The 27223-nt window shown below is 47.9% G+C and overlaps 1 protein-coding gene across 5 annotated transcripts in view; it reads right to left on the reverse strand.

The window, feature by feature from the left end:
- The window catches only part of MLXIP (MLX interacting protein), a 46021-nt gene extending 22236 nt beyond the window's left edge, over positions 1–23785 (reverse strand). Inside the window, exons 1-2 of one of the 5 annotated variants that reach the window (XM_066979318.1) lie at positions 23329–23463; positions 5040–14655 (exon numbers count right to left, since the gene is read on the reverse strand). Coding sequence is in view for 2 of the 5 variants with exons in the window: in XM_048073717.2 (XP_047929674.1) it covers positions 23329–23702 (374 nt within the window). In the remaining 3 variants the exon portion in view is untranslated. Of the gene's footprint in view, positions 1–5039; positions 14656–23328 lie in introns of those variants that run through there. The other 4 variants (XR_007166924.2, XM_048073717.2, XM_048073716.2 and 1 more) reach the window with 4 other exon arrangements.
- Positions 23786–27223: the final 3438 nt, after the last annotated feature.

The following is a 27223-nucleotide window of genomic DNA, read 5'->3' on the forward strand; positions in this document are numbered from 1 at the left end:
AAAGAAGTACAAGCAGCCACACTTGGCCATTGACAACTTTTGCCATACTGTCCACGGCTTACACCAGAATGGAGTCCACTTTTCAAGACTTGTTCACATACTTATCTGCCTGCTAACAACTGTCACAACAGGTCTTGCAAGCATTTCAGGATTACAACTCATTTCACTCAAACAAATTTTTCTCCTTGCCAGTATCCCTCCCATCTTCTCAAGCGCCAGCCTGGGAGTTTCCCTTAACTGCGAACAAGAGTGCTCAAAACTAAGCCCCAAACCTTGCAGGTTTGGCTGCACTGGAGGTTTGCCTGGCTTGGAATTTGCCAAGGAGCTGGATGAAGTCAACACAAGTTCATTTCTGTAGTTCCATTTGATTTTCTAGACTGGCAACACTGGAAAGGATGAATGAAATTCCAGTTTTGGCCAAAGAAAATCCACCACCCAGGAATTGTACAATGCTAATAAACGCAACTGGGCAAGCTGGGCACGCAGGATCACCAACAGACTCGAAATATTAACGTTTCTCCAAGGAAAGGGAAGGCTGGAAAGAGAAACAGCTTACATATGAATAGTCTTTGAGGTGGAGGGGAGAAAAAGGAAGAAGCAACAGGGACTCCAGTAAACACTACAAACACCAAGTAACCAGCCCTTAAACACAACTTTGTGAATCATCAATCCATGTTCCTGAGAGAGCAGCAGAAGTGGGAAATACTCATAATGTAGTAAATTTCAAGGCACAGATTAAAGTATACCTATCACCCCTCTCTCCAGGTTCCCTCTCTCATTTTTTGTGGTTTTATTCACACATCTTCCTACTTTGTCTCCCTCTGCCGTCTGTTTACCCTCACTACCACGTAAGCACACCAACCACACAAACTGCCATCAATAGGACAATGCAAACCAAGGCACAAGGTTTGTCCTAAAACATTATAAGCCAAGAGGTTAAGGTCTTCTGTGGTGGAGGGTGCACGGACAAGCGACAGGAGCAATGTCACCTCCAAACCTTGTCCTTTTGGAGACCGCCAAGCACCCGGTCCGTCGGCAGCACAGTGCCAGCGGACGGATTTGAGGTGGCCTCCGCTGGGGCACTGTGAATTTCCCATCCCACAGCAGCTACAAATGTACTCACAGAGCAGGATTACTCTTCTCTTTTGTACACACCGGGAAGCGGGTGTAGAGGCCGGCTACGAAGCGAGTCCTGCGCTCACCAGGGTCCGTGAGCTGCCCCCTCAGGGTGGGCGCTGGCCCCCGGCGGTGCAAGCGGGCTTTCAGCAGCCTTCGGGACTGCTGCTCGCAGAGAATGAGAGTACAAACACAGTTTGGTGCACAAAATGGCTCCTGCCAGGGCAAGCAAGGCTTGCTGGAGCGAGCAAATTTACTGCTGAGAAGTAATAGGAAAGTAATGGAAGTAATGGAAAACCACGCAATCCATCAGCAAGGAATAGGAAGAACAACAACTAATTTATGTGATTCCCTGTAAGTGAGCTCTAAGACACTGTACAACCACACCGTGTAAGCTCACTGAGATCTAGGAAAGCCGTTTTGACTTCTCCTTTCTTTTGGCGCACGCTGCAGCACCCGTACACCACCCTGCACCGCGTCTCCCCAAGCCCAACTCCACGTTTCAAGGCTCTTCCAGTCCGCGGAGGGATCTCCACACGATTTTATCTCCCTGTTACTCAGCTGCTGGGGGTTCAGGGCAGACAGTGGATCTCCATTCACTTTAGAACCCAGTTTAGATCATCTCATTCTGTTTTCAAGCTTGCTGCAAGCTTGTTCCACTTTGTTAAAATGCAACCGATACACCACTAACACTAACAAAATGTCCCCGTGCCTTCGACTAAGAAATCCGTCAACTTAATGCTCATCTCAATTGCTCCATGTGACTGGACAGTTTGCCAAAGCACCAGAACTAATAATCTTCAGAATAACAGCAAGAAATGCTTTTCTTGGAAGAAAAATATATATGTGTTTATATATCCCTCAAAGGAACTGTAATGATTTTTTTGTATACTCCTTGCATCTTCAAGAAGGCAATTAGAACTGGAATTAAAACACAAATATTTTAAAACATTTTCTATTACATTCTTCCAAAATACTAAACAAAAAGTAGTGCATCAAAAGAAGGAAGTGATTAAGAACCTATTCTTAAAATAATTATTATTTTTAGTTCCCATGGGAGCAAAGCACAAACCCAGCTTGACGTCGTAAGTGAAACAACTTCAGCCTTAGTGAGAGAAATCAGCATGGAGCTGACAGCAATGTTTAGATACTGCTCCCAGTTCCAAAGGCAATGGAAAGTCGATGACTTTGAACAGCTCGGGGACTGAGAGCAGTGCCTACCTGAAGCCGACCTTCAGATTTTAAAGAAACAAAGCAGAGCAAACAACAAAACCAGCCACCAAGGCCTGCCTCCTGCTGCTCCTGCCAGCTCCGGCACGAAGTGTGGAGCAGCTCGCTGACCAGACCGGCAGCCGCAAGGAACCTGCGAGCACCCGAACTCTCCACTTCTGAGATTCCAGCGAGAGCAGCTGTGCTCTAAAAGCAATGGAAAACCATTCAGATGTCACAAGATTTGCAGCAAGGTACAACACCACTAAGTAATCCACACAGTAAAACCTACTTCTTTAGTTGCTTCTGATTCAACCTGCAGTTCCCCAGTTTTAATCTACCTCAGAAATGGTCAAAACAGCAGTGTTTATCACTGAGTTTCAGCCTTTTTTTTTTTTTCCTGATAGAAGACAATAGGGAAGACTTTGCCTCAAGTACCAGTGTGGAAAATCCCCTTCCTCCACCCAGAAAAAAATCAAATTCATTCTCCACAAGATGACATGTGAATGCTGCTGACCTTGGCAAGCTGTCCTGAATTGTACTGAATTAAATACTGTGCATGAGGTCTTTAAAATACCAAGAGAGAAGAAAGGTACTGCACGATTTGTTGCTTAAGAATACGGTAACAAACAGTAAGGCTGAATTATATACCCGAGGCTACACAGTGTGTGAATGACAGAGCTAGGAATGGGACAGATTTTTGTCATGCTGCTGTGTTCTGCATGTCAAAGCCTCCTTCCCACCCCCTGCCACTTGGTTTGACATGTAGGGATAAGGAAGAAAACCTCTTGCTATGGTTGCCTCTCTAGCTCAGCAGTTATTTTTCCTTCTGCACGCACATAGCACCTGGCCTAGATCTATCGTAAATGGAATTTAAACATAAACCTCTGAGCACCGAGGTTCACATGCCACAGGCCTGACCCTGCTGCCCAAATATACATTCGCAGCAAATACAGCAAAGATACCTTGAAAAGCAGCTATCAGGAACGTGCAGGAGTCACTTCTCAAACAGACCATACGGGTCTTGTGTACTAGAGTGGTAAGCAATTAATTATTTTATTTTCACACCTGAATTTTGCAAATTCAATTGCAGGAACAAGCTACAGAGTGTGCTTTCTCTATTTAGTTAACAGATTCCCATTGCCTTTGTGCCAAAAGAGCTCTCTCTTGCCTTGTTAACTCCGGTCTTAAAACCCGCTTCCTCTGCATTTTTCCCCCAATGCCTTCCTGTACACGACCATTCAACATTTAAGGTAGACTCTAATTTTCCCTTTTACGGCAGGTGACAGTAGAGAGACTTTTAATTTAAGCAATAAAAAAAAAAAATCCAATTTGATATTACAGTAGCTAATTAGATTAGCTTTTCCAGCAACACAGAAAAGAAACTTTTTGGCTTCTCCCCAGCATTTTTTTTCGGAAGGAATGGTTTCAGTTTGTTTTTTAATCTCCAAAGTGTTTTGTTGGGGAGTTGGGCCTGTCAGCTCAGCTCTCCAGGAGCCAAAACTAACAATATTTCCCCAAACAATGGTTCATTCAAAGAATAAGATTATATGCATTGTGTGCTGGAGCAAGGAGGCAGGCAAGTGAAACAAAAACTCTCCTACATTAAGCAAGTCTGTAGGACTTGCAAGGAGGCCACACTTTCACATCTTACTATTTGTAGCTACAAAGCTAATTCCAGCTGCTGCCCCAGGACACTAATCCCAGCCAGAGCTCGTTTTAAAAGCAAGCATTAAGGCAGCTCATTTCCTTGAGGTTACCTGGTTCACCTTCCTCACCTGAAATCCTCCTGCAGTAGCAGAGTCCAGGCTGTGGAGGGATTTTATATTGCCCACAGTCCACAAAGGAGAACTTTGTGCTAAAGTTACATCAAACATTCTGAAACAACCAAACTCTCCCATTGTTTGATTCTCCTTCTTTTAAAAACAATGCTTCAATCTTGAGGACAGAGGTACTAAAAGGGACAAACACTTTTCCTCTAAATACATGATGCTGAGGATAGAAGTGTTAAAAAATAAAGAAATAAAAAACCAAAGTCATCCACTGGCAAACTGGAATTATAACACCTGCCCAGGACATATCATCTAGACTGATTTCACCCAGGAAGGCTGAGGCGTGCATGTCCTAAAAAGGAACAGGAAAGTAAAAGATCAGTCACACTGCAGGAGCAAACATTCCTGACCCAACAAATGCACCATAACCGAAACACTCTTCATTTTTATTTAGCTTTAAAATCTATCATTTTAAGCTCAGTTTTAAAGTTGAATGTGATTTGCCCGGGATCTGGGCTCTTGCCGTGACAGAGACCACATCTATGCTGGTGATGGAATATCTACGCCGACAGCTTTTTACACCATCCTTATGTCAGACAAGGAAAAAAGTTTTGTGCTGTAGTTTTAGCCAAACCTAACCCGGGCAATAGCTGCACAGGAAGAGGAAGGCTTGTGGCCAGCTGGGGAAGCCGACTGGAGAAATGCTTTCCGGAGAAGCAGACTTCAGGCAAGTTATGAAAGGGCGAAAAGAGCGCTGAAATAGCATGGGGTGAAGGGGAACAAGGAACGAGACAAATATCAAGGAGACCTAGAGACTGCAGCGTCCTTCAGCCAGTGCCTATTTAAAGACACCAAATATTTAAATAGTTTCTGTTTTCCAGTCAGAAACCATACTTCTAAAAATGTTCCTGCTTCTCAGACATTTGTCTCCTATGGACTTACTTTACTACAGAGCTGGAACAGCGAGAAAGCAAGCTTCATAAATAACGTCAGCAATAATTTCAGTCAAAAATGCTGAGAAACAGGCGTGGCCATCACCATCCATCACCACTGACTCCTGAGCACAACCTCTCCTTGATCCTTCCTGTACTTAAGCTCGCCCATCCACCAGCATTGCTGGTTCTCAGCTTGGTTTGGTCCACGAAGAACACAGCAGAAAGCAGTCTCGATTTTTTTCACGCTTGGCTAGAGAATTCAAGACAAAATAGAATCAGTTTGTATCTTTAATGAAAGAGGGTTTTCTGCCTTTACAAATAGACATTCAACTAATCAGATTTTCTGGTGTCTGCCAGGAACATATCTGCTGGTCAGATAACAGCATGGGTAAGAATTTCGGCCCTCCTCAGACCTTCCCCCAGAAGAAAGCACTGTAAACACAGCGAGCAGGAAAAATCTTACAATTAGGAGAGCCACAAAACTTCTGCAGCAATACAGGCTTATACTTAACAAATAAACTCCCCAGGAAATTGTTCTGATTTTTTGTTTAAACAAACACTGCAACCCAAAGTTTCTGTTCTGGTATGAAATGACATAATCCGTAATTTATTTTCCTGGCAGATTAGATGTAGATGTGGAGAGCACGAAGTGAAGATTATCACGATTTCTAAGCGTTCAGTTTTGTTTTTTAAAAATGTTCCTTTGAGGTAAGGATCAGTGATTCAAGTGTGGACTTGAATCTTCCCTGCACAGATTTAAGACACCCTTTATACAGTGGATTTCAAATTCCAACTGGAACTGAGCAACAATGCATGCTTATTATTGAATTATCATTAAATTCTACATAAAAGGAAATGTATGGTAGCATATGCAAGCACTAAAAAAGGCAGAAAGCATCCGAATTCATATTGTTGGTATCTCGGCACATTTCTCACAATTAAAAGCTTTAATTATAGGATCACGAGCAATTTTTCCACATCCTAAGCCTCTCCGTGTACAGAATAGCACAGAATGGCATGCAGCACAGCCCGAGTGTTTAGTTTAGCACTTTCCTCGCTGGCCCCCCGTGCTGTTTACTTTTCAGTGCTCAAAACATAATTTATAGTTATTGTTTAGGCTTCACTCACAGGTTTTTCCCACAGTGCTTTCCCTTTTATTTTGCAGGGGGGGAAACTGAGGCACAGACCTGTTAACATTTCATTGTCCGCTCCGCTGATCCGGCCAACAGGAGGTGACGTGCCTGTGCTTGCCTGCCAAACGGCATCCTCCAATTCCCTGCCCTGCTCTCACCTCCAGCCGACGCGCTGAGACCACCTCTGCGCTCGCTGCTTGGACTGGCTGCTGTCACCAGTTCCTTACAAGGTTACAGTCTGACCAAGTTCAAATTCAGGTTCACAGGACAAAACACTCGCGTGGTACATGTGCAACCCTCTCGCTGAATTTCAAGGACCTTGTTCCAAACCCTTGGGTACCCGAACTTTTGAAAAACGAATCCAGCTTTTCTTTCCTTTTTTAATATGGGCAACATGTTTTGTTTCAGCTTTATTCATGGAACAGACTGAACTGCTTTGAACAACTTCTCATCCAAAAGCCATCGGCTTAAACATGCGAAAGTTCAGCTCTAACAGCTAAACAACCAGAAGTGCAGTTCCACAGCAGGAATTAGTGGGCAGCGCTAAGAACAGGAGGTGCTACCAGCACTGCCTACAAGAACAGCTGGGTAAGAAGGTGGAAAGTCAATTCCTTTTCATGTTTTCTGCGGTGTAGCGTAATGCCTCATGTTTTGTATGACTCACCCTTGTAACTAAATGAGCACGTTATCTCTGTATGTAAAGCAGCAAGCATGAAACCAGAGCGCCAGGCAGCTGTTCCCTGCCTGCAAGCTGCAGGCCAACAACTGAAATCAACCTACTGGAGATCAAACCTTCACACCCAGCTCCTTCTCTCTGCTGCTAGGATTGCACACGCAGCTTCACGCAGCTCAGTGCTCTCTGCCCAGGGCCAGGACGACCAGAAATGAGCATCCTGCATTACCTATGAAGCTGTCAAAACTATTTTAGAACCACCGGATTGAGGACTTGCGTTTAGGGAGCGCTTACTCTGTTCTTTGCCTGGAAGGAGCAAAAAGACACAACCAGCTTTAACCCACCTCAGGCTCCTAATGTGCAACGGTCCACCAGTAACTCCGCTCTGATCTGCGGCGGTGAGGGCTGTGATAGTTGCCAGATTTTCTTTGCTGCATCACCTCCACCAACAGCTTCGTTGTCAGCTCCCTCCCTGCCGCACGATTCCCTTTCGGGGAGCAGCCACGGCACCCAAAGCACCCCTTTCCCCCATCACCTCCTCTCCACCGGCCTTGCTGCAGCCTCCTTCCCGCTCAAGGAACATTTAAAAGTTCGCCGAGGCCAAGGAAACATCCTGTATCTAACGACACTGAGATGGCACAACAAGGATGGATCAGTTCTACCGTGAACTTTTCTTACAGAATCCCTGCTGGGAGGTCGAGGAGCTTCCCTACTGTTACTAGCTGCTATGATGGTGATCATCAATATGGTGCACTGATAAGCACGTCAATAAAGTACTTCACCCAAGATCACGTATTTGTTTTCCCTTGGTTTTGAAGCCTGTCCTGCATTCCCTCGTGAGGCTGGCTTTTCACCATGTACTTCTAGAGCAGCTTCAGCCTAGGGGAAGAGATCCTCCTCCGTCTTTTGAAATTCTCCACTTCTTCCTAAAACTTGATTCCTATCGCTGGGTTTTGCTCAAGCTTCTCAAAACACTCACTGCAGAGGGCTCTTCTCATGTGCAAATGCCCAGGAAGCAGAGGTGTTGCCCAGAGCACCTTTTCCTGCCCAGGATGGCAGCCGGGAGGACCCGCTCGCACAGAGCCACCAGCGGGTCGGGATCCTTTTGTATGCTAAGGCCTTAGCCTAGGGTAATAGGCTGATCGAGATGCGATAATCCAGGACCTTATTTCAAGCACCTAAATTGTGGTTCAAAGACTTTTCACACAGAGAGCCCCTGACAAACCCAAACAAACCCTATCAGCAGGGCAGATCAGCGCAGCTCTCATACCGACAGGAACCGAGAGCTGTTTACCAGGGACAGAAACCTGAAACCAGAGCTTCTGCCACAGAGGGTAGGGTAACGTTCTGGGCACGACGCTGCGAGCCTATAAATACACCCCGAGACTTCAGGGATCTTATTCTGAAAATGACTTCAGTGTTTTAAAAAGAAGAGGCGCTCCCCACCTCTCCCCCTGTGCAACGAAGCTCTCCCAGCAGCTGTCTGCGAGCAGCTCCCTGCAGCATGAGAAGCACCAGGCTCGTTCCCAAATTGTTACTGCGGACTCAAGGCTTCACCAGCACACACAGTTTATTGAAACCATACATAAAAGCTAAGCCAGGAACTACCCTGAAGATAGGAGGAGGGTAATGGCATGGTTCTGTTACTACTAAGGCTACTGGAAGATCAAAAAAATCCTCAGAAAGATAAAGCAGGGAGAAAACCCCTGCCAGAGCCACCATAAAGCGGACTGGAATGGGGAGAAAAATAAAAAAGGAGTTAAGTAGCAAAAAGGCCCCTCCGAAAGGCCACATACACCTCCTAGGAAAATCTTTACTTCGTTGGATCCGAGCACAAACAAATGCTTTCACAGTGACTTCACCAGCACCAGCCTCCAGCCAGCGGCGAGCGGCTGGGAGCAGGGGCAGGCGGCTCCCGCGGCCCCTGCCGGGAGCAGCCGCGCTGCCGGGGATCCAGCAGCCGATGCCCGCAGCCTCCCGGGAAGGCCGAGCCTCCAGGAAAGGCTGCGCCTGCTTGGAAGGAGCGGTGGATAACAGACCTTCACCTCCAGGTCAGCGACGAGAGCCGCGCGGCTGTGTAAGTGACCCCTCCTCGGGTTAAGTGGGGCACGAGGGAGAAGCGTGCTAATGCTCACCGCGCGGAATCCGCGTCACTTTTCCCACACGGCTCTCGCTGCCAAGTTCGGGTTGGACAGGCCGAGGGAGATTCCCGGTTCCACACAGGGCGGAGAGAGCGGCCCTGTCCCTGGCAGCGCGGCTCGAGTCGCGCTCGAGAGCGGTTTGCTACTTTACAATGATTGTGCATAAAGGTTTTAAACTCTGTGTAATAGCTACGGGACTGAACGGCACACAAGCACAAAGAGATCGAAAGTGTCTGCGTGATTCTGCAACACAAGCAGGAAATGCTTTCAGAGCCTGTTAAAAAATGAACACAATTTGTTCAGCAACGAATCGCCGAAAATGAGACGGCCGAGACGCCAGTTTGTGGATGCTCGGGGCGTGAAGCTTTAGGAGCACTGGGAAGCTGGAGCACTGTCCATGACTGCATGCTACAACTACAACTCAAAATCCTTCCCCCCCCTTTAGTGTCCCCCCTTTAAGGGGATGAGGAAAGACAAATTCGGCGGCACCAAATTCTGAATGCCGCCCTTCTCTCCAGAAAGGCCAGGTACCAGGACGAGTACACAGCGATCACGACACAATTACGCCTCCAAACTTTCGGAAGCGTGAGAAGAGACTGAAAAGCCAGAACAGAAACTCTTGCTGAGCGCGTTATATTTTGGGGGAGAAAAGCACGCATCCTGCAGACACGAAGCAAACGAAGTCGGGGTACACGGCACTGACCGCACCTGACCGACCACCAGCAGCTCCGGACATGCGGTGCCTCCTCTCGGGATCTCTGTTGGGATCGCAGCACCTCTGACACTCGCCTCCGGCCAGCAGGATCGCTGAGGAGCCCAGGAACCTTCCCTAGGAGCCAGAATACACCTAGCATACACCGAGTTCATCGTCCCCTTCAAATGTCTCTCTCCCTCACCATGTAAAATGCTCTTATCAGAAGCAGGAAGTTTCAAAGGGGCCGTTTAAAGCTTTCCTTTATTTCCTGTCTCTCCAGATTACATGCGAGCGGCCTTTCTTATAAAGTCATTCCTCTGCTGGCAGTAACCACCACGACCAAATATCCACCAGCAAAGCAGCTCAGAAATTCCTGTGTCAGTCACCCACGCATTCATTAAGACAGCTGGACTCACGATCCCCTTTCCAAGGACACGCTTTCGCAGGGCCCTGGATGGTCTAGGTCCCAAAACAAGTGGGGGATTCCCAGGTAAAACAGATGACAGTAACAGCACCGTCCTGAACCTTCCTACAAACAGCCCCCACCAAACAACCAATGCAAAATCCCTCCTCGCTAAACGACCCTAGCACAAGCCTCTTTTTGAACCGTGTTTTTTCCACGTGCAAAGATCACAATAAAGCTGCCTTCACTTGGTAGGGTCCCTCAGGGTGCTCAAACAAAAGGTAAATGACATTTGTTACATGTTTACTGCTGGAGAGGAAATCAATCCCTCTAAACTTCCTAGGATCTGTCTCCCTGCTTTAAAAGCTCGCTCCATGCACACATCAGCACACGCAAGGTCAGATTCCAAGCCTACTAATGTGCTAATTAAAACTGCTAATAAAAATTTGAGGCTCCTTAAGCTCCGCTAAGATTTTTACTGGAGATTGGAGGGTTCTGCTTGTGTGACTGGATACTGAAGGCAGATGGGATGCACGCTGGGCTCCTAAAACAGAGACTTGCAGAGCAAAACTTTTATTAGAAGCAGTAATGAACTGGCTTCTATTGCAGATTTTTGTGCATCTGATGTTGGAGCCTCTTAGTTGAGCTGTGCTCTTCGCTAACATCTGCTGGTTTGATGAAGTGAGCGAGTGAAACCTCGTCACGCGGTGACAACATCCGACCACAGAGGCACTGGAGGCACAAACGTACCGGCTGTCTGTGTCTGCAGGGCCGTGGGACACCGGGTCCCTCCAGGCAGCAGCAGGCTGGTATCACGCAGAGCAGCCACGCAGCAACACCGACTGCACTTATCTGCAGCTTCCAGAGCCCGAGTGCCGCTGACACGCACTGTCCTGTGCTGAAAAAAACACGCGTTTCCACACCAAGCAAAAGCTACAAAATGAGAGCGCTCTAAGGCTGTAATTTTTACACGGCAGAAGACAAGTCTCTTACTAACGGAGATAAGAGCTTAGCAGCGAAAGTGCTGCCTGGAATTTTTTCCACTGCTGGTACTAAAGCAGCACCTAGCTCGCTGTAGTACTTGGCACCAGCCTCGCCTGCTTTATCGTAAGAGCTGCACGAACACCCAGGCGGGCGGGCCAAAGGTCCAGCTTTCCCAGGGCTCCGTCTCCTGCAGTGGCCACAAACAGGTGCTTGGGGAAGAGCGAGAACAGGACAAGCACGTTTGTGTGGCACTCCCTGCCGTCCCCAGCACGCTCCCTTCCTCCAGCTATCTTCAGAAACTGGTAAAGGCAGCAAAGCCCTAGGACCACGTCCCCACTGGCCCTGCACATCTCAGGCAGCCCTACACAAAGCAAAACTCAGCTCCACGAATTCCCAGGTGGGTCAGGCAGCCAGAGCTTAAACCAGCCCCAACCCAGCTCGCAAGCCTTCCTGACCAGGGAGCAGGTTAACTGAGCCCTCTGCTTACCTTGACTCAACACACATTTCTGAGCAAGTCAGTCTTTTGTAAACATTTCTCAGTTGTAAAGGGAAATGAGATCAACCTACTCCCTGCAAGGGAATTGGAAGAACCACTTTTATTTCTCCTCTTGCTGTGTCTATAGACCCCCTTTTCTTTTTTCATACCGATGTGAGTTGAATGTGTATCGATCTGGCAGCTCTTTGTGTAGAAAAGGGAGGGATAATGACTTCCTTAATAGAGAACAGCCATCGTGGGGACTGCTGCAGCAGATTCAGATGTCCCAGCTTTTTGAGAGATTGCTTGAGGCTCTCAGCTATTCCACAACGTCTGCTTTCTATTCTCAATACATTTTAGCTGTCAAACATGATTGCTAAGTACCTGAAGTACGTGCAGTTTCCTCCTTGAGGACATCTGTGTCTTTAGTCAAGTTATTTCTCCCACCCCAACACTGGGTTCATCTGAAATAAGCTGTCAACATACAAAGTACTTCTCTTGCTCTGTAGCAGCTGTAAGTATTTCACAATAATACTGAAATCCTTCAGTTTAGTTCTTTTTTAAATTTTCCATATCCTCAAATCCAGAAGAGTCATTTTCGCATGTGTTCTCAGGTCATTAACCCACTCCCCCACTACAGTTCCTCCTCTCGATTTTCTTTCTCAAAAAGCTGTGTTGTAAGAGAGCAAAAGCAAGCAGATCGTTCCCTTTCCCTGCTTCCCCACACTTGGCACGTCACCGCCGTGCTTTCCGACCATGTACTCGCCCTCCATCCTGCCAGGGACATATGTTTACCCAGCAAACAGAAAGCTGGACCAGGCTGAGTATCCGTGCAGACATTAATGTGCAGGAGTTTGGAAGCATACTGGGGAACATTCCTACCTCTGCTGAACTCTATACATAATGAGCTAACATGAGAGGAATGGTATGCAACATCCAGGTCCTTACGTGCTGCTAGCGGACATGAATTTCAGAGCCCATTTCTGAATCCACAGCTTAGCAGAGCACAGACTTTGCTGTGTCGCCTCTCACTCGAAGACAGAAAGTCCTCCTGATGCTGGCAGCTCCCACTTTCAGTATCATTTTAGCAGTTTAACTTGCTTGCCTACATGGCTACGGCTTCTATACACACATCCAGGAATTCATCAGGATGAGCAGAGACCAACCATGGTAGAAAATAACAAATTATATCATTCTTTGCCCTGGGAAATGTGGCAGCAGATAATGCCCATAGCTATTGATTGGCACACCAGAAATGCAACAAGATCTTCCACCAGCCTTTTCCCATTTGGCACTTCTGCTCTGACAGCTGCCATGCCCAGAGCTCAGGTATTTCCTTTTTTACCTTTTTTCCTTCATTTTTACTTGTATGCCTTTCCTTTTTTACTGTGTTGCTCATTTCTGTCTCTGACCTGCTACAAAGTAATAGCTCTCAGTAACAAGCACAGGCTACATCAGGTGTGATACCACAGCTCCAAAACCAAAGGTCTGCGAAAGGAGAGAGAATGAAGAGCAGCCACAGACTTTAGAGAAGAATCACAAGGAAGTGAGCAGCTCTTCCCTTTGGGAATGACGTCATTAGTGAAGATAAACGGTGAAAAAGTTTAACAGCAACCTAAAATCTGGATGCAAGATGCAGCAAGAAGTTGTTTAGCTGAAGAGCCTTTGCTGGCTCGCGTTTAGCCACACAAATGTACAGTTGCTAGACAGTAATTAAATGCAGTGGGCCCAAGTTATTTTTAGATCTATTGTGCAATCCCAATGCCACTTCATTCCAGCTGCTCCAGAGACACGAAAATAACATCACACGGGCCTGGGCTCTGTACCGTCACTCCTGGTTTGATGGGCTCTCCTCCTGCACTAGGACCTTATCGGGTGAGAAATTAGGCAAGGCGATGCAGCCCCTGGCAGAGACAGGGTGACGCAGGCAGGAACAGGGCTTGGACAACCTGCTCACGCTGACGGGGAGGTGGTGTGGCTGTCAGACCGAGAAATCCCTGTGTTCGCTGCAGCCCTGATACAGGTCTCAGCCCTGCACTTCATCCGGCGTGTCCTCGAACTTTTGCGGGCAGAGCCCGCGTTACTGCCAGACCCTGAGGGAAGAGAGAGTAAACAAAGTGGCAGAGGGAAGCGGAGGCCAGGATTTTGAGTAAACATCCCACGCCAGAGTTCTGAAAACAATGAACATGACAGATTCCAGCAGCAAAAGCGTCCTTCGTGCCTCTGCAGTGTTTGCTTGGGTCTTGCTACGCAGAGATGCTGCTTAAAAATAAAAAATAAAAAATAAAAATCCCCTGTCCACGCTGATACATGAGGACTAACAGGCTTGGCTGCTAGAAGGATCAGGGAAAATAAGAGGCCCCACCTTGCTCGTGTACAGGATCTGTCCTAAGTGCAAGATGCAGCACAAACTGCAGGGGTGAGGAATGCTGCTGTACGCCTCTCACAGCCTCAGGGCCAAGCCCCTGGATGTACCACCACTGCCCTAACGACAGCCAGGGGCTGGTGTTGCCCCGAGCTCCCAACGCAGTTACCTCTGCAGCGGGACTGCCTCAGAAGGGTTCTGCGGGAAGCAAGCACAGCAGAAGACCACACAAAGACCACTCGGAGGGACCTGCAAGATGCCACCTTGCCCCCGGATTTGCAAGACCCAAGTACAAACAGTGCAGTTTATACTTGTTCATTTCCAACACTAATGACAGCAATCTTCTTTCTCAGGAAGGACGAACTTACTACACCAGAACAAGGCCGTCTGGATCTTCTCCCTCCCCCTCAGTCACCCTTAAGGCTCAGCTCCGCAATTCTTGCTCTTACTCCGAAGCCAGCCCTAGTACAAGCTGACTCCACCAAACCCCGGCGAAGACAAGACCACCCTTTCATTTCCCAGCCGAGATGGGAGGAAGCCTTTCTGTGCTCACGCAGAAACAAAGCTACAAGAACAAGATTCCTGTGCTTGTAGGAGGATGACTCTGTGGAAGAAAGGGAGTAGGTCCCTCCAGCTTGCTGCCTTTCCTCCTCCAGCTGGGCGCAGCCGAGGCTCTTCGATTCCTGCTCTGAACTGTTCCCATAAAACTCTGCGCTTCATTTCCCGTACCGCTGAGGGAATGCACAGGGAAGTACCTGCGATTAAAGAGAGAAGGGCAAACAAAACATACGCAGTTTAATTGCAAATATATCCTCTGCTCGCTCCGGTGTGGTATAAATGAGCAATAAATATACCTCTGGAAATCCAGAGATCTCCCATGACATTAAAAATATATGTATTTCTCTATATATGCAAGACATTCCCAAACACACAAAAAAATCAAGTAATAAAAAGCATGAAACATAGCAGAGCTTCCTTGCACAACACCATCAGCTAAGCTAGAAACAGAGATGAGAAAGCCTGTAGCTGTGCATTAGCGCTGTAAATAATGTTCTGTGAACACAAAACCAAGGATCAAAGAGTTGTCCAACTAAACTTTAACACGGCATTAAGATCTGACAAGTCATTAAGATATTCCAACGCGCTGCAGAACAAGCCCTCAGTTCGTTAGGTCGAGCGCTCAGCTACTCGAACAATCGACCCCCCTTCTGTGCAAGCATCGCGCTGTGTCACGGCACGCATCATGTCACCAGGGTTATCAGCGGGTCAGCCGTGGTCTGGCCTAAGCACACTGGCGTATCGCTAATTAAACAAAACCGGATTCGAACGCTTCGCTCTGTGGGAATCCTGCGGGCCCTCCCACCCGGACTGGGCCTTCTGCCTTACAGCCCGGAGGTGACAAAGCAGCTCTCGGGGCCGCTCCTCACACCTTTATCACACCTTCCCAACGGGCAGGGGCCCGGGAGCTACAGCGCGCCCGGCTCCTCAGCCTGCGAAGGGAAGAGAGGAGGGAAGTTTGGGCTAACTTCTCCCTCACGTCACCCGTCGGGGTGTCTGGCCCAGGAAGGAACCATTTCGCTGTGACTTGGGCCTGCACGGCTTCCCAAGGTCCGCCCCCAGCCCCGTTTTCTATTACACGTACGCAAGCACAGCCTAACCTCAAAACCACCATCATTTCTCGCAGGTAGCCAACTGCTGCTGGGCTCGCTTTCAAACACCTTAAAGCACAAACCGAAACCTTCTCTACGGGTAGGGAACGGCGACTGCAGCCCTCGGCTCTCCTGCTGGCAGGAGGAAACCAGCTGCGTTCACCTCCTGAGCAAAGCTCTCTTGGGGAAAGGGGTCAAGCCTCACGTGGCAATTAAGCGTTTGATAGCTCAGGGAGGCGGATGCCACTCGGACTTCCAAGCCCAACAGAGCAGCTCTCCACAGGAGAAAAACCCAAACTGCTACAAACACCACAGCTCCCGTTGTTCTAAAAGCGGGAGTTTGCTAGGAAAAATAATCTAGGTTCTCCAGAAGGCCACCAGCAGCCACAGACTTCAGAACGGGGAGCTATGTACCAGGTATTTAAGCTTCCTTGGTGCCTGTACCAGGTATTTAAGCTTCCTTGGTGCCTGTACCAGGTATTTAAGCTTCCTTGGTGCCTGTACCAGGTATTTAAGCTTCCTTGGTGCCTGCAAGGCACAGCCCTTTCGCAGGGAGCGTGATGCTTCGTCTCCGAAGCGCAGGCACCGGCTCCCCAGGGCGCAGGCAGGTGCTTTTCGCCCGCAGGTCAGGGAATGCCAAAGGCAGTCGGCAGCTCGCTGCCTTCCAGATGCGTTAAGATGGATGTTAAAACACCAGCCTGCTTTTATTACCCTGTAGTTTGCACCTGTACGGCTCCTCATCGGTTACGACAGCAATGGCTTTTCTAACAGGTGTCAGCTTCTTCTTTCCCTCTTAAGTCTTCCTTTTGCCTCCTTTCCTTTATTACTTAGGTTTGTAGCTGAAACATCATCTTTGATACAGCTTCCTTTCAGACTCCCGTGTCAGATCACGTCTGAACTCCGTGCCTTTGTCTCCCCTTCTCTAAGCCCCCAGTGCACACATCCGAGTCTCTGCAGCGCTGAGACCTCCTTGGCCGTTTTCAGAAGGGAGAAAGGGAAAAATAAGCAGCTAGCTGATTTATCTAAGATCAACAGGCCAGAAAGTAAAGGCTAGCGAAAAGCTTTGTGCCTGTGTCACAAAGTAAATAAGCTGTGGCGAAGGCATAGGGGAACGTTTCCGATGGCGATTACTGCCTTCCTCACAAAGGGATGTCGACATCAATCATATTACAAATGGCACCAAGACAGCACGTTCTACCTGCAAAACAAATAATCAGAAGTGACCTTCCGACCCCCCTTTGAACAACCAAACATATTTTGAGGAGCCCACGTTTGGAATTCCTATTCTAGCAGTGAAACCACTGAAGTCATTTCTAGAAAACCCAGTTTTTCCTAACCCCACTTCCCAAGCCTTCCTGCTTCAGAAACGGTGACAACAGTGTAACTCCAGCTTGCACTAAAAACAATCAGATTCTGAATTTTCCATCGCTGTCTGCAACACAAAGAACAAACTCTATTTTCTTTGGAGGCAACTGAAACGAGTACTTTTCCTAATCATCCTTATAATTGTTGTATAGATATTTTAAAGGTTTCCTTCCCGGACCGAAAGGAAAATTGTATGAAAGCTGTAAAATATTTCAATAGCCATCAAAGAGTTCAGAAACCTTGCCTTTTTCCTCAGAAGTAGCTTAGAAGTTTTGTCTTTAAAGAGACTGCTCATGCCAGTGACGTCCAAATATCAAAGGACAGATGAGGAAAACTGCAAATGCAATTAATTTCTGCACACAAAGGGAAGGAAGCAGCAGGCATGTAGCCTCGTCTTTTAATTACAAACGAAGTACTAGCGTAAATCCAGGCTGGTCCAAGCTTCTAAACTGCTAAGTTTTGTTGTTGCTTTGTTTTAGAGAGATGAACATTTCTTTCTAGCAGCAAAAGGAAGCGAGGCAGCCCCAGGACAGCCAACCCAGGAGCCCCTGCCCCTGTTTTATTGCGTGATCACCCACGCCTCCGATGCGTGGCCCACCTGGCTCCCTCCCTCTTGTCAGGCACACTCTTCTGAAGCGCTTCCTGTCTAACTGCCCCGGCACAGGGCAGAAATGCCAGACCTGACCCCAGCCAGACCTTCCACCACCCATCCTCTCTTTCCACATCACCTTACCTCACACCTACTTCTGTCCTGCACAGCACGACCCCGGCATCCTCACCTCTCTCTTAACCCAACATTACGCATTCACCTTCCTGCTTTTTATCAGTTCTTCTCTATGTACAGCCCCAAACTCCCTCATCCTTACTCTTGCTCCATCCCACCCCTGTCAAATATTTCCTCCCTGACCCTTTTGTTTGACTTGAGCTTCACGGTATCTTTTTTTCCCCTCATTCTGGTTTTCATCTCCGTGACCTCCTCTACCAACGCTATCAACTCCACCGCCTGGTTTTATCTCGGCTCTCCTGATTCACTCAATGCATTCCTCAGAGATCCTCCTAATTTTGCTCCATCTCTCAGCCAGCTCCTGGCCTCACTCCTCACCCCCTCACCCCTCCTTCTTTGCAAGAGATCACCGAGTACTGTTATTAGGGGGAAATCCCGCTCACACAAACAAGAGTTCATGCTCTTTCCATTTCTCTGCAGAGTTAAAACACCTCTGACACTGCAGAAACGCCTAGCCACCCGCTCAGTACAGCTGCAAAGCTCCTGGTATTCCTCCCCACCACTTTCTACCTTGCTGCACCGCAGACACCCGTTTGTTTAAGGCTAATCGTAGCTTAAGGACACGCGGACAGATAAGCAGCTGCTGAAGTGCCTGGGTAACCAACCCCGCCTTCCAGAGAAGTGGAGTTTTTTTTCCCCACATGGGAGAGTAACAAACAAGAATGATTCAGTGACCTACTAAAGGAGGATGTGGAAAGTGAAGTTAAGACTTGAGTTTCGAGTTTCTTGGCTTTAATTCCTCTTGCCACACAGAGGAAAGAAAGAAAAACCGATAAGGGGGAGAGAACTGGAAATCGATGTGATAACTTCTGTGGGCATCAAACTCTGCTTCACTCGGAGCGCATCATAATTACGCAGCACAAGATTGTCAGTAAAAGTAACTCCAAGTCTCGCGGCTCAGCCAAGTTTTGTTTTTCCAGACCATGCAGAAGTTATTGAGAATTGGCAATCTGAGGACGCACTAGCTCCCTCCTCCCTATTTCAGCAACCCATCAAAAGTTGCGATTACGAAATCCACGTTGTATTTAAGCCAGAAAATAAGATCTGTTTACTGTGTGGAAACACGGGACAAGAGAACTACAACGCAACACGCAGATTAAATGGTAAATCACAAGATGCTATCAACAACATGGCTTTTATAAGAAGCGCGATCACCGCACCCCAGACCGCAGTAACACCTTCCAGAGCCAGCTCCACAGAAGCCACCAGAAGCTCACGACCTGCGCAGCCACCAAAATCACCAGGAGCAGACCAAAACGGGTTGTTCCTGCATCTAAATCTGCCCACAGGATTTGTCACTTCTTCCTAGTTTTGTGCAGCACCAAAGACACCAAAACCTTAATTTCAACGAACGTCTTTTCACGCTGCCACTACTAAACATTTACTTTGGCAAAACAAACGCATCTTCGGCAGGAAAACAGCTCGGCAATCTTTCTGCAGACCTTCCTGAGGTTCAAGGTTGGCAAGGTGGGACTTACAAGCTCATCTTAAACAGAGCTTAAAAGCTTGTGACTATATCGGGCCTCTGACCTACGCAAGGTGATAGGCTCAGCAACAACGCCCTGATTCATACTGCACCCCGAACGTAGCATCCTTGCTACCCTTAACCACGAGCACTCGTAGCACAGCAGTGCTGTTAAGTTAGGCTTCATTCAAGGGATGAGCACAGGTCTATTGGTCAGAGCAGTTTCTAAAATCAGCGTATAAAATGTGTAATTAAGTTCTGGAAGCTTTTTATCTCAGACCTCCTAGCACCACTGCCAAGAACTTCCCAAAACGCACGCTGCGTTAACCAAGTAAATGTGGCAGGCGTGCTTTGGAAACAAGCTGACCCCTAATGTCAGTCCCCCAGCGAAGGGAACGTTTCTGGCTCGCAGCTACGTGAAGTGACGGGGTCAGATTGCTGAGGAGGAGAGATGAGATCTAGAAATGACCTGGCAAGTTTTTCAAAAGCTAGCCGATGCCACCGCTCCCGGCGCTGTCCGTGCAACGTTACCAAGTGTCATGTTCCGTGCAACTTTAACGAGCAGGATCCAGGAGGTTTTAAGAGAGTATCTCATGGCAGTGCTAAGGCTCTTACCTAAAGTACAACACCTGGCATGCTCCTTAAGCTCTTATTAGAAGGTGAGAGCTCTGAGGCTCCTGAATAATAAAGGAGCCCACAAAGCCCCTATCACATCCTACCGCTGAGTAAGATTGACATCAACTGGCATAATTATACGTAACACGAGTTTAAAAAGAAAACCGCCCACATTAAGGATACTACTCACGCTCGTTAATTCCTAAAATAAAGCTCGTGCTGTGTTTACACTACGTACGTGACCACACTCCACACACAACTGACCAGCCCATTCTCTCCGCTGCACGGATCTTCTCGCAGTGCCGCAGGAGGGGAGCTTCCACGGAGAAAATGAGCTACGTGGTCCCAGGCCCTCATCGACCTCCCATTCCCTTACAGGGTGTGAGTACCAAGTGAACTCTGCACTGCCGTTTAACTGCCCTGCACCTCGAGAAAGTAACTGAAGCAAACTCTATGCCCCTGTTCACAGAGCGGAGCTTTCCACAGGGAACGCCACCAGCCCCACGCTGCAGCCTGTTAGGGCGATTAATGGTTTCCAGTGACCTTTCTTAAGGCACAATTTTTCCTTCATGTAAGCCTTCAGCCTGGACTCTACGAGGAGCCGAGCGTTACCCTGCTGCTGAAGACAACAGCTATCCAAAACGAAGAGGAAAAATTCTTCTTCTGTCCACATCTGAGAATAAAAACATGCATTATGACGTGCTGTAATCGGAACATCTCAGAACACAGTTCAGTTTGGGGAAGTTATTCTCCGGTAATGTAAATATTTGAATAATTGTGAAGTTATTAAAGGGTTTTACTAAATTAAATATCAGGATTACGTATCATTTGACAAAATTCTGCTTAAAGACCATTACAGGCCACTCAACCATTGGCATAGTTTCTCTTTATTAGAACGAACGACGCCAAAGGTCATTTCCATTTTGGAAAGCACATTTTTTACATCTTTGCCTTTAAAGTGCCTACCTGCCACAGGCTGATCACAGTTACTCGGGCCACCTACACACATACTAAGATCTGCAAGGTCACATTGTTTTAGAGGGCTGAGATGAAAGGGCTAGAAGAGAAAAAACAGGGCTCTTTTACCTCCGTCAGTGTGATATGGTTCCCACAATCAATCTCAGGAAAAAAACTGGTGACATTTAGATAAAGCGCAGCCCACGTGATACCTGTTGTAAACTGTAGCGTTTATAAGTAACTTATTGATTTAGAAGATTGTTTTAATCTCCTAACTGTACAGCGGAGCATGCTCCGGTCACATTTTCCCCTGTGAAATGGCTCATCTGAAATGAGGTTTTTCTACCTGTGCTGCTGGATACGTGACTGAGGCGCATATGATGAAAATTAAAATCAGGTTAGCTTGTACTGCTCAAAGGCACGAGGGAATTACTTCCCTCATGTTTGAAAATAGCTTTTTTGACATAAAAAGTGCAGCAGTTACTTAACAGCACAAAGCCATATAAGAAAAAAAAAAAAAAAAAAGGAAGGAAGAAAAGGAAGGAGGAAAAAAAGCACAGCCAAATAAAAGAGCCCAGGCTACACTGTGCATCCCAAAGCAAACGTGATTCAGCATAAATCTGGTCGTTTTGAACATAAACCACCCTGACCTGGTGATCTAGGTAATCTAGCAAAACTTTTTTTGCTAGCTCATTGGTAAAACTAATAGATAACAGACAATTCAGTGCTTCTTTTTAAGACTTTTAGACACTGACATACTAGCAATGGGTGTCAAGTGTAAATAAATACAGCACACAGCTCTGTTAGATCAACTTCCCTGTTTTTATATTTAACATAGCTATCACCCAGCTCTAGAAACATGCTTAGTTAGCTCATGCCCCTTGTTGTTGGCTCTGCAACTGCCACAAACCACATTTCTTCACCTTTTTGTTTTGCAGGTTTTTTGTTTTTGATTTTTTCATTTTTCTCCTACAGTGAATTTCTATCCAGCAGTGCCTGTAGGAAGAATGTACACACGATATCTGCAGGTTTTGTCAGTGCTGAATCAGATAATAAGGAGGAAGATGCCACAGAGGCAACAACAACTACACTGTCCCCATAAACCAGCTCGTAAACCTCAAACCAAACCTGAAGCATGGCATAGGAGGCAGCTGCTGTTCACCTGAGGGCCATGTGCTCCCTGAGGAGAACATGGACAGAGACCACTCCTAAGGTACAGAGGTTCATCTTCCGTGCTCCATCAACCTTTCTTTAAATCGTCATCACGGTATCACGTAATGATCTCGCTTTTCAGAGACAATTTTACAATGTTAGGCAAATTAAAAAAAATAATCATCACAAAGCCACCCAGTAAGCAGACTGAACCTGGGCAGGACTTTTCATGATTAGAAGCAAGCAAACACTCAGGTACCCAAGTACGAAACATTAAAAATCTGCTTTTCTTTGGCAACCTCTGAGACGACGTTTTCTGCACCTTGCCTCATACTACCACCAACAAGCAGGATAAAATCCTTTCTGCCAACATAGATTTGGTGCAAAATGTTTGCATCTGTAACAGATTTCAGCACTGTCAGATTTACATCAGGGAATCCTCTTGTTAGATGTTATCCTCAGCCTTCAAATCCCAAGGATACACTGGTGGAAACCCAACAAAATAAAGCAGATTGAGGCCGATGAGCAGACACACGTGAGGAGTCTAGTCCTGTCGCTGGCAATACTTTTGGTTCCTCTGCATTTTCCTCTCAGCCTGTACAGTAAGGGCAGACTGGTTAATTTTTAATCAAGCGTTACAGTTTTAATTTTCCTTTGTAAACGCCAAGATTTTACATCTATCTTTGTATGCACCTATCTAAGACTCACTCACTTGCCAATAACTAATAACTCGCATGGTAAAAAGACTAAGAGGGTTATTTATGTCACGTTTTCTCACTACACATACAGTACAGGCGCTTCTATTGCTTCCTGTTCACTTAAAAAAAACTGAAAACAGAGAAAAGTCTCTGTAAAATGAACAAAGAATAGAGAAGCGTGGGGTGGGCAAAGTTTGTTTCCTTTTACCAAGCTAAGATGGTTCTTATAAGGGAAGATAAATCTGTTGGTAAGGCTCGGGGGAGCTTTCCATCCTTCCTTCTAATCAACTTCCAAACCGTGCCTAACCTTTTGCTGTATCACACGGAACAAAAGCTGCAAGCGGGGACACATCTTTCCAAAAACACTCCTGTTCCATGGCTCTGCCTCCATTTTGGAAGGCAGACAAAGGGAGCAAACGGGAAAAATATCGGAATATCTCACTAAAGAGACGAAAACCAAAAGCGGAGCGTGGGCAAAAGGCGCAGATAAACCCAGGAAGTGCTGCTCCCCAGCCGCAGCCACCGGAACAAAGGAAACAACGACAGCTTCTACTTGCGGGAACCTGTCACAAAAAAAAGAGGAATTCCACCGAAAGAGCTGCGGGGCGCCTCACGGGCACCCCCGGGGCCTTCCCCCGAGCCTCCGGGGGCCGCCCCCCCAAACCCGGGGGATGCTGAAGCGATGGGGGCCGGGACCCAACGCCACTGAGGGACGCCTCCAGCCCGCAGCCCCCGGCCGGTACCTGTAGGCCAGGGACATGCACTCGAAGAGCTTCGTGAGGGAAGCGTCGATGCTGAGGCGCCCCCCGGCGCCGCCGCCGCCCCGGGCCGCCCCGAACTGGTAGGTCTGGCAGGTCTGCTCGTTGACCGTGTCGAAGTCGTAGCCCTTCTTGGGAGGGTGCTCGCTGTGAGGCGACGACACCATGAAGTGGCCCGAGTGGATGATCTGGGGGCCCGGCGGCTGCCCCCGCCGCGGCCCGCACCGCCGCCCTCCGCCCGGCGACGAGGCGCCGCCGTCGTCCGTGTCCGACGAGTCCTCGTCGGGCTCCGTGCGGGGGGACAGCGGCCCCGCCGCCCCCAGCAGCCGCGCCGGCCGCATGAACACGTCGGCGGCCATGGCCCCGCTGCTGCCGCCGCCGCCAGCCCCCGGCCGAGCCCGCCGCCCGCTCCTCTCCTCTCCGCTCCGCGCCGCCACCGCCCCGCTCCGCCCCGGGCCGGCCCCTGCCGACCGCTTAAAGGAGCCGGGGCCGCCGGGGCCGCCTCCGCCCTTCCCCCGCCGCCTGCACCGCCCCGCTGCCGCCTCAGCGCCGCGTCCCTCAGCGGCCGCCCGCCCTGCAGCGCCCCCTCGGCCCCGCGGGCTCCCCCCGAGGCGGTTTTACCTCAGGGAAGGGCCCGGCCCCCGGGGGCAGCCCCCGGCCCTTCCCTCAGGGAAGCTCGCAGCCCCGCAACCCAGTTACAACGTATGATTTCAGTGCAAAGGGTTGTTGGGCCATCCTGCCGGCTCCCATGTACCCGAAACAGCTCTTGGCCATGACTGACACCCACCCTTACACCATCACGGAACATCCCCGTGAGGCACCCAGCAGCCTTGTGTCACCAAGGAAGGGGAGGGAGGACGCCATGTCACAAGGCCCCCGTGCCATGTCCCCACAGCCCCTCAGGGCTGTCCCCAGTCCTCCTGGGGGCCACTGGTGTAAAATCGCCAGCGTGGCACTTCCACCCCGCTAGAAAACTTCATGGGGTGTGAGGTGGCGTATGGGGAAGCCTCAACTAGAAACGCGTAACCACCTCTGGCCAAAAGACTGAGAAGTCGGAGCAGGCTGTGGTCATGAGGAACAGAATCATCACGAGGTCTGTGGCAATACACTTCCTCAGAAAAACAGCTCTAAGCTGGGGGGAAATTTATAAACCTAAGAGATACAGAGCACAGCCGAGAGCTTGCTGAAGAATGTTGGCTACGCTAGAAGCATTTAATGGCTTTAAACTATCTTTAACATTGGAAACTGCTTATTATAGACCAGAGGCAACCTGCAAAAAGCCAGGGCAGCTACAGAAGAAACAGGGGAAGCTGCAAACGCAGCTGAAGAGGTCAGCCTGGAGTCACAGAGAAAAGCCTGGGACACCGGGGCTTCCCCTGACAGCCAGGTGGCTCTGATCTAACCCACGAACCTGCCTGGTGCCGTGCATAAAATTAGCACGATGGTTCCAGGGGAAGATTGGATTTCATCCCTCTCAAAACCATAAGGAAGTAATGGATCCCTGTAGATGAAAATAAAAGCACATCAATAGGGCCAACAGATGTATTAGCCTGGGTAGAGAGCAGCAGCTTACAGCACGCACACAAAAAAAATATACATACAGATCCATATATAAATCAAGAAAAAAAATTGTTTGCTCTGTAGAGCAAACCGTCAATACCAGGAGAGTAATTGTATTCTAGGTGGCAGACTCCAAAGCACTGGTTTGAAATTGTTAATGTACGTTCAGCTCTCTTAAAAGAAAAAGCAAGCTCTTATTCGCAGTCTTCCTTGGGGGAAGGAAAATACTAAATTGCCATGTGCCGCTTTCTCCGCTTTGTAAGACCAGGAATAAGAGGAAGGGAAAACTCAAGGGATGGACATAGAGAGCCTTGGGCACGGAAGGAAGAGGCTTGCTTACAACATCACAATTATGTCCTTGCAGTAATCTAACACTGCATTAGAGTGCATGAAATCAGGACAGATCGCTGTGTTTAGGAGAGCAGTGTTAAGTTAAATATCTCGCCACACATGAAAGGAGCAGGAAGGCACCATCACATCATGTGAGGGCTCCGAGAGAAGCCTTTAAAATCAACACTGACATTTAGCTCTTAGTCAAAACTACATATGACTACAATTTTTAAGAAAAAGCCATTCATAATTAAGCTTCAAAGAAGCTGAATATTGCTAGCTTAGGTTAGCAGTGGTGGTGTTCAAAAAGAAGAAAAAAAAATACCACCACCACCACACACACAAAGCTATCTCCCAGCAAGACATCCTCGTCAGCACTCCAAGTGCAAAAAAATGAAAGCATTCCAAAGCAACGTTCAGAGTAAGCCTTGTAAAACTAGTTAAAGTTTGTTAACGTACCTGAACTAACGAAACCTCACAACTACGCATCAGTGGCAGTGCTGTCTACAGTACTTTCACAACAGCCTGCACATTAACCTTGCAGGGGTGGTTTGCTTACAGATTTATTTCTTCCTGTATGGAAAGAGGCAATTTGTTAAAATGAAGTTGCTAGGTTGCAATGCAATTTCTAAAGAAATGTTAGTAGCACACCTAACCATTATTTAAGACAGGGGTAGCAGTCTTCAGCTTAGGGTTTTATGAGCAGCTCAAGGTTTTTTTCCTCTAATCATCCTCAGTGCAAATACCACAGATGCAAGGAAAGATGTATCCCTAAAAAAAAAAAAAAATGCTTTGGAGACAGACCTTTTGACTAGCCTTTAGGTCACCAACAACAGTTCCAGGAGGCACAGGAAAATACTAAGGGACCACAGCAGCATCTTTTGGCTATGCTTTTTCTTACTGTTTTTAGCAATCCGCAGTGCAAGGCACAATGTCGTAGGCCCCCATCTTCTGCTGCTGTTCCTTCACCAGAGCAGGCTTTTAGCACAGGAGGAAACAGCCATTTACTTAGAATTCAGCTGTAACACACATTCAGCAGACAGACATTCGAGCTGTTTAAAAATATACCTGCAGCGTACTCCACAACACTTAGCGGTAAGAAATTATCCTTCTAAATCTACAGACAGGAAGATAAGCCTTCCCATTTTGATGAGGAATGAGGCACGGGAGCTCAAGGAGACTTACTCACAGCCTCAGACCGTGGGGCTGATTGCAGGAGCTGGGAGTCCAGCCATCCCGTTACCACTCCGCTGACCCTTCTGCCCATCCTGCTCCCAGGCAAACCACAGGGCCAACCTCCAGCTCCTTACCCGGCTTTCTAGCCTGCGCTGTTGCTCATTCCTTTACTGGCAGAAGCCTTACCTGCTCAGAGTCTTTTACTTCTGGGACCTGTCTTTAATTACACCCTTATTCGTACCCGTTCTTTTCCTCTTTCTCTCTCTCCCCTCAGTTCCACCCTACCCCTTATAATTCTGCTGATTTAATTCCCTAATCCATAAAGGAAAAATAACAATATTTTTTTTTTCTCCCAGGGTAGCACACTGAGGTGGTTCATAAGAGGATCCCATGAGCACCCCATTAAATGCAAGGGAGGCATCAAAACCAACCGGCCAGGAGAAGACGAGCTGGTCGTGGCTCCCCATTCTGGCAGCAGTGAGCCAGCACAGCTGCCTGTCAGACTGTGAAACTACTTTGGGACAGAGCACACACAACACTGAAAATAACCAGGGCACTTTATATCCAAACTTAAGTTACCACAACACCTTAGCTGACTACCAAGCCAGCAGTAAGCACCTTAAATTACCAAATTATTCTGCAGGCTGCTGTAATTACATTGCCCGTATTTATTTGTTTGCTGCTGTTATGTTACCCCCACTCCCAATCAGTGTCCTGCTAACACATCAGAACAACTTTGGTCGAAATCAAGTGAATCATTTTACACGTTACCAAATAAGACAACACCATAGAACGCACGTTTTAAAAGACTATA

This window comes from Anser cygnoides, chromosome 17, assembly GCF_040182565.1.
Source record: "Anser cygnoides isolate HZ-2024a breed goose chromosome 17, Taihu_goose_T2T_genome, whole genome shotgun sequence".
In the NCBI taxonomy this organism is placed as follows: domain Eukaryota; kingdom Metazoa; phylum Chordata; class Aves; order Anseriformes; family Anatidae; genus Anser; species Anser cygnoides.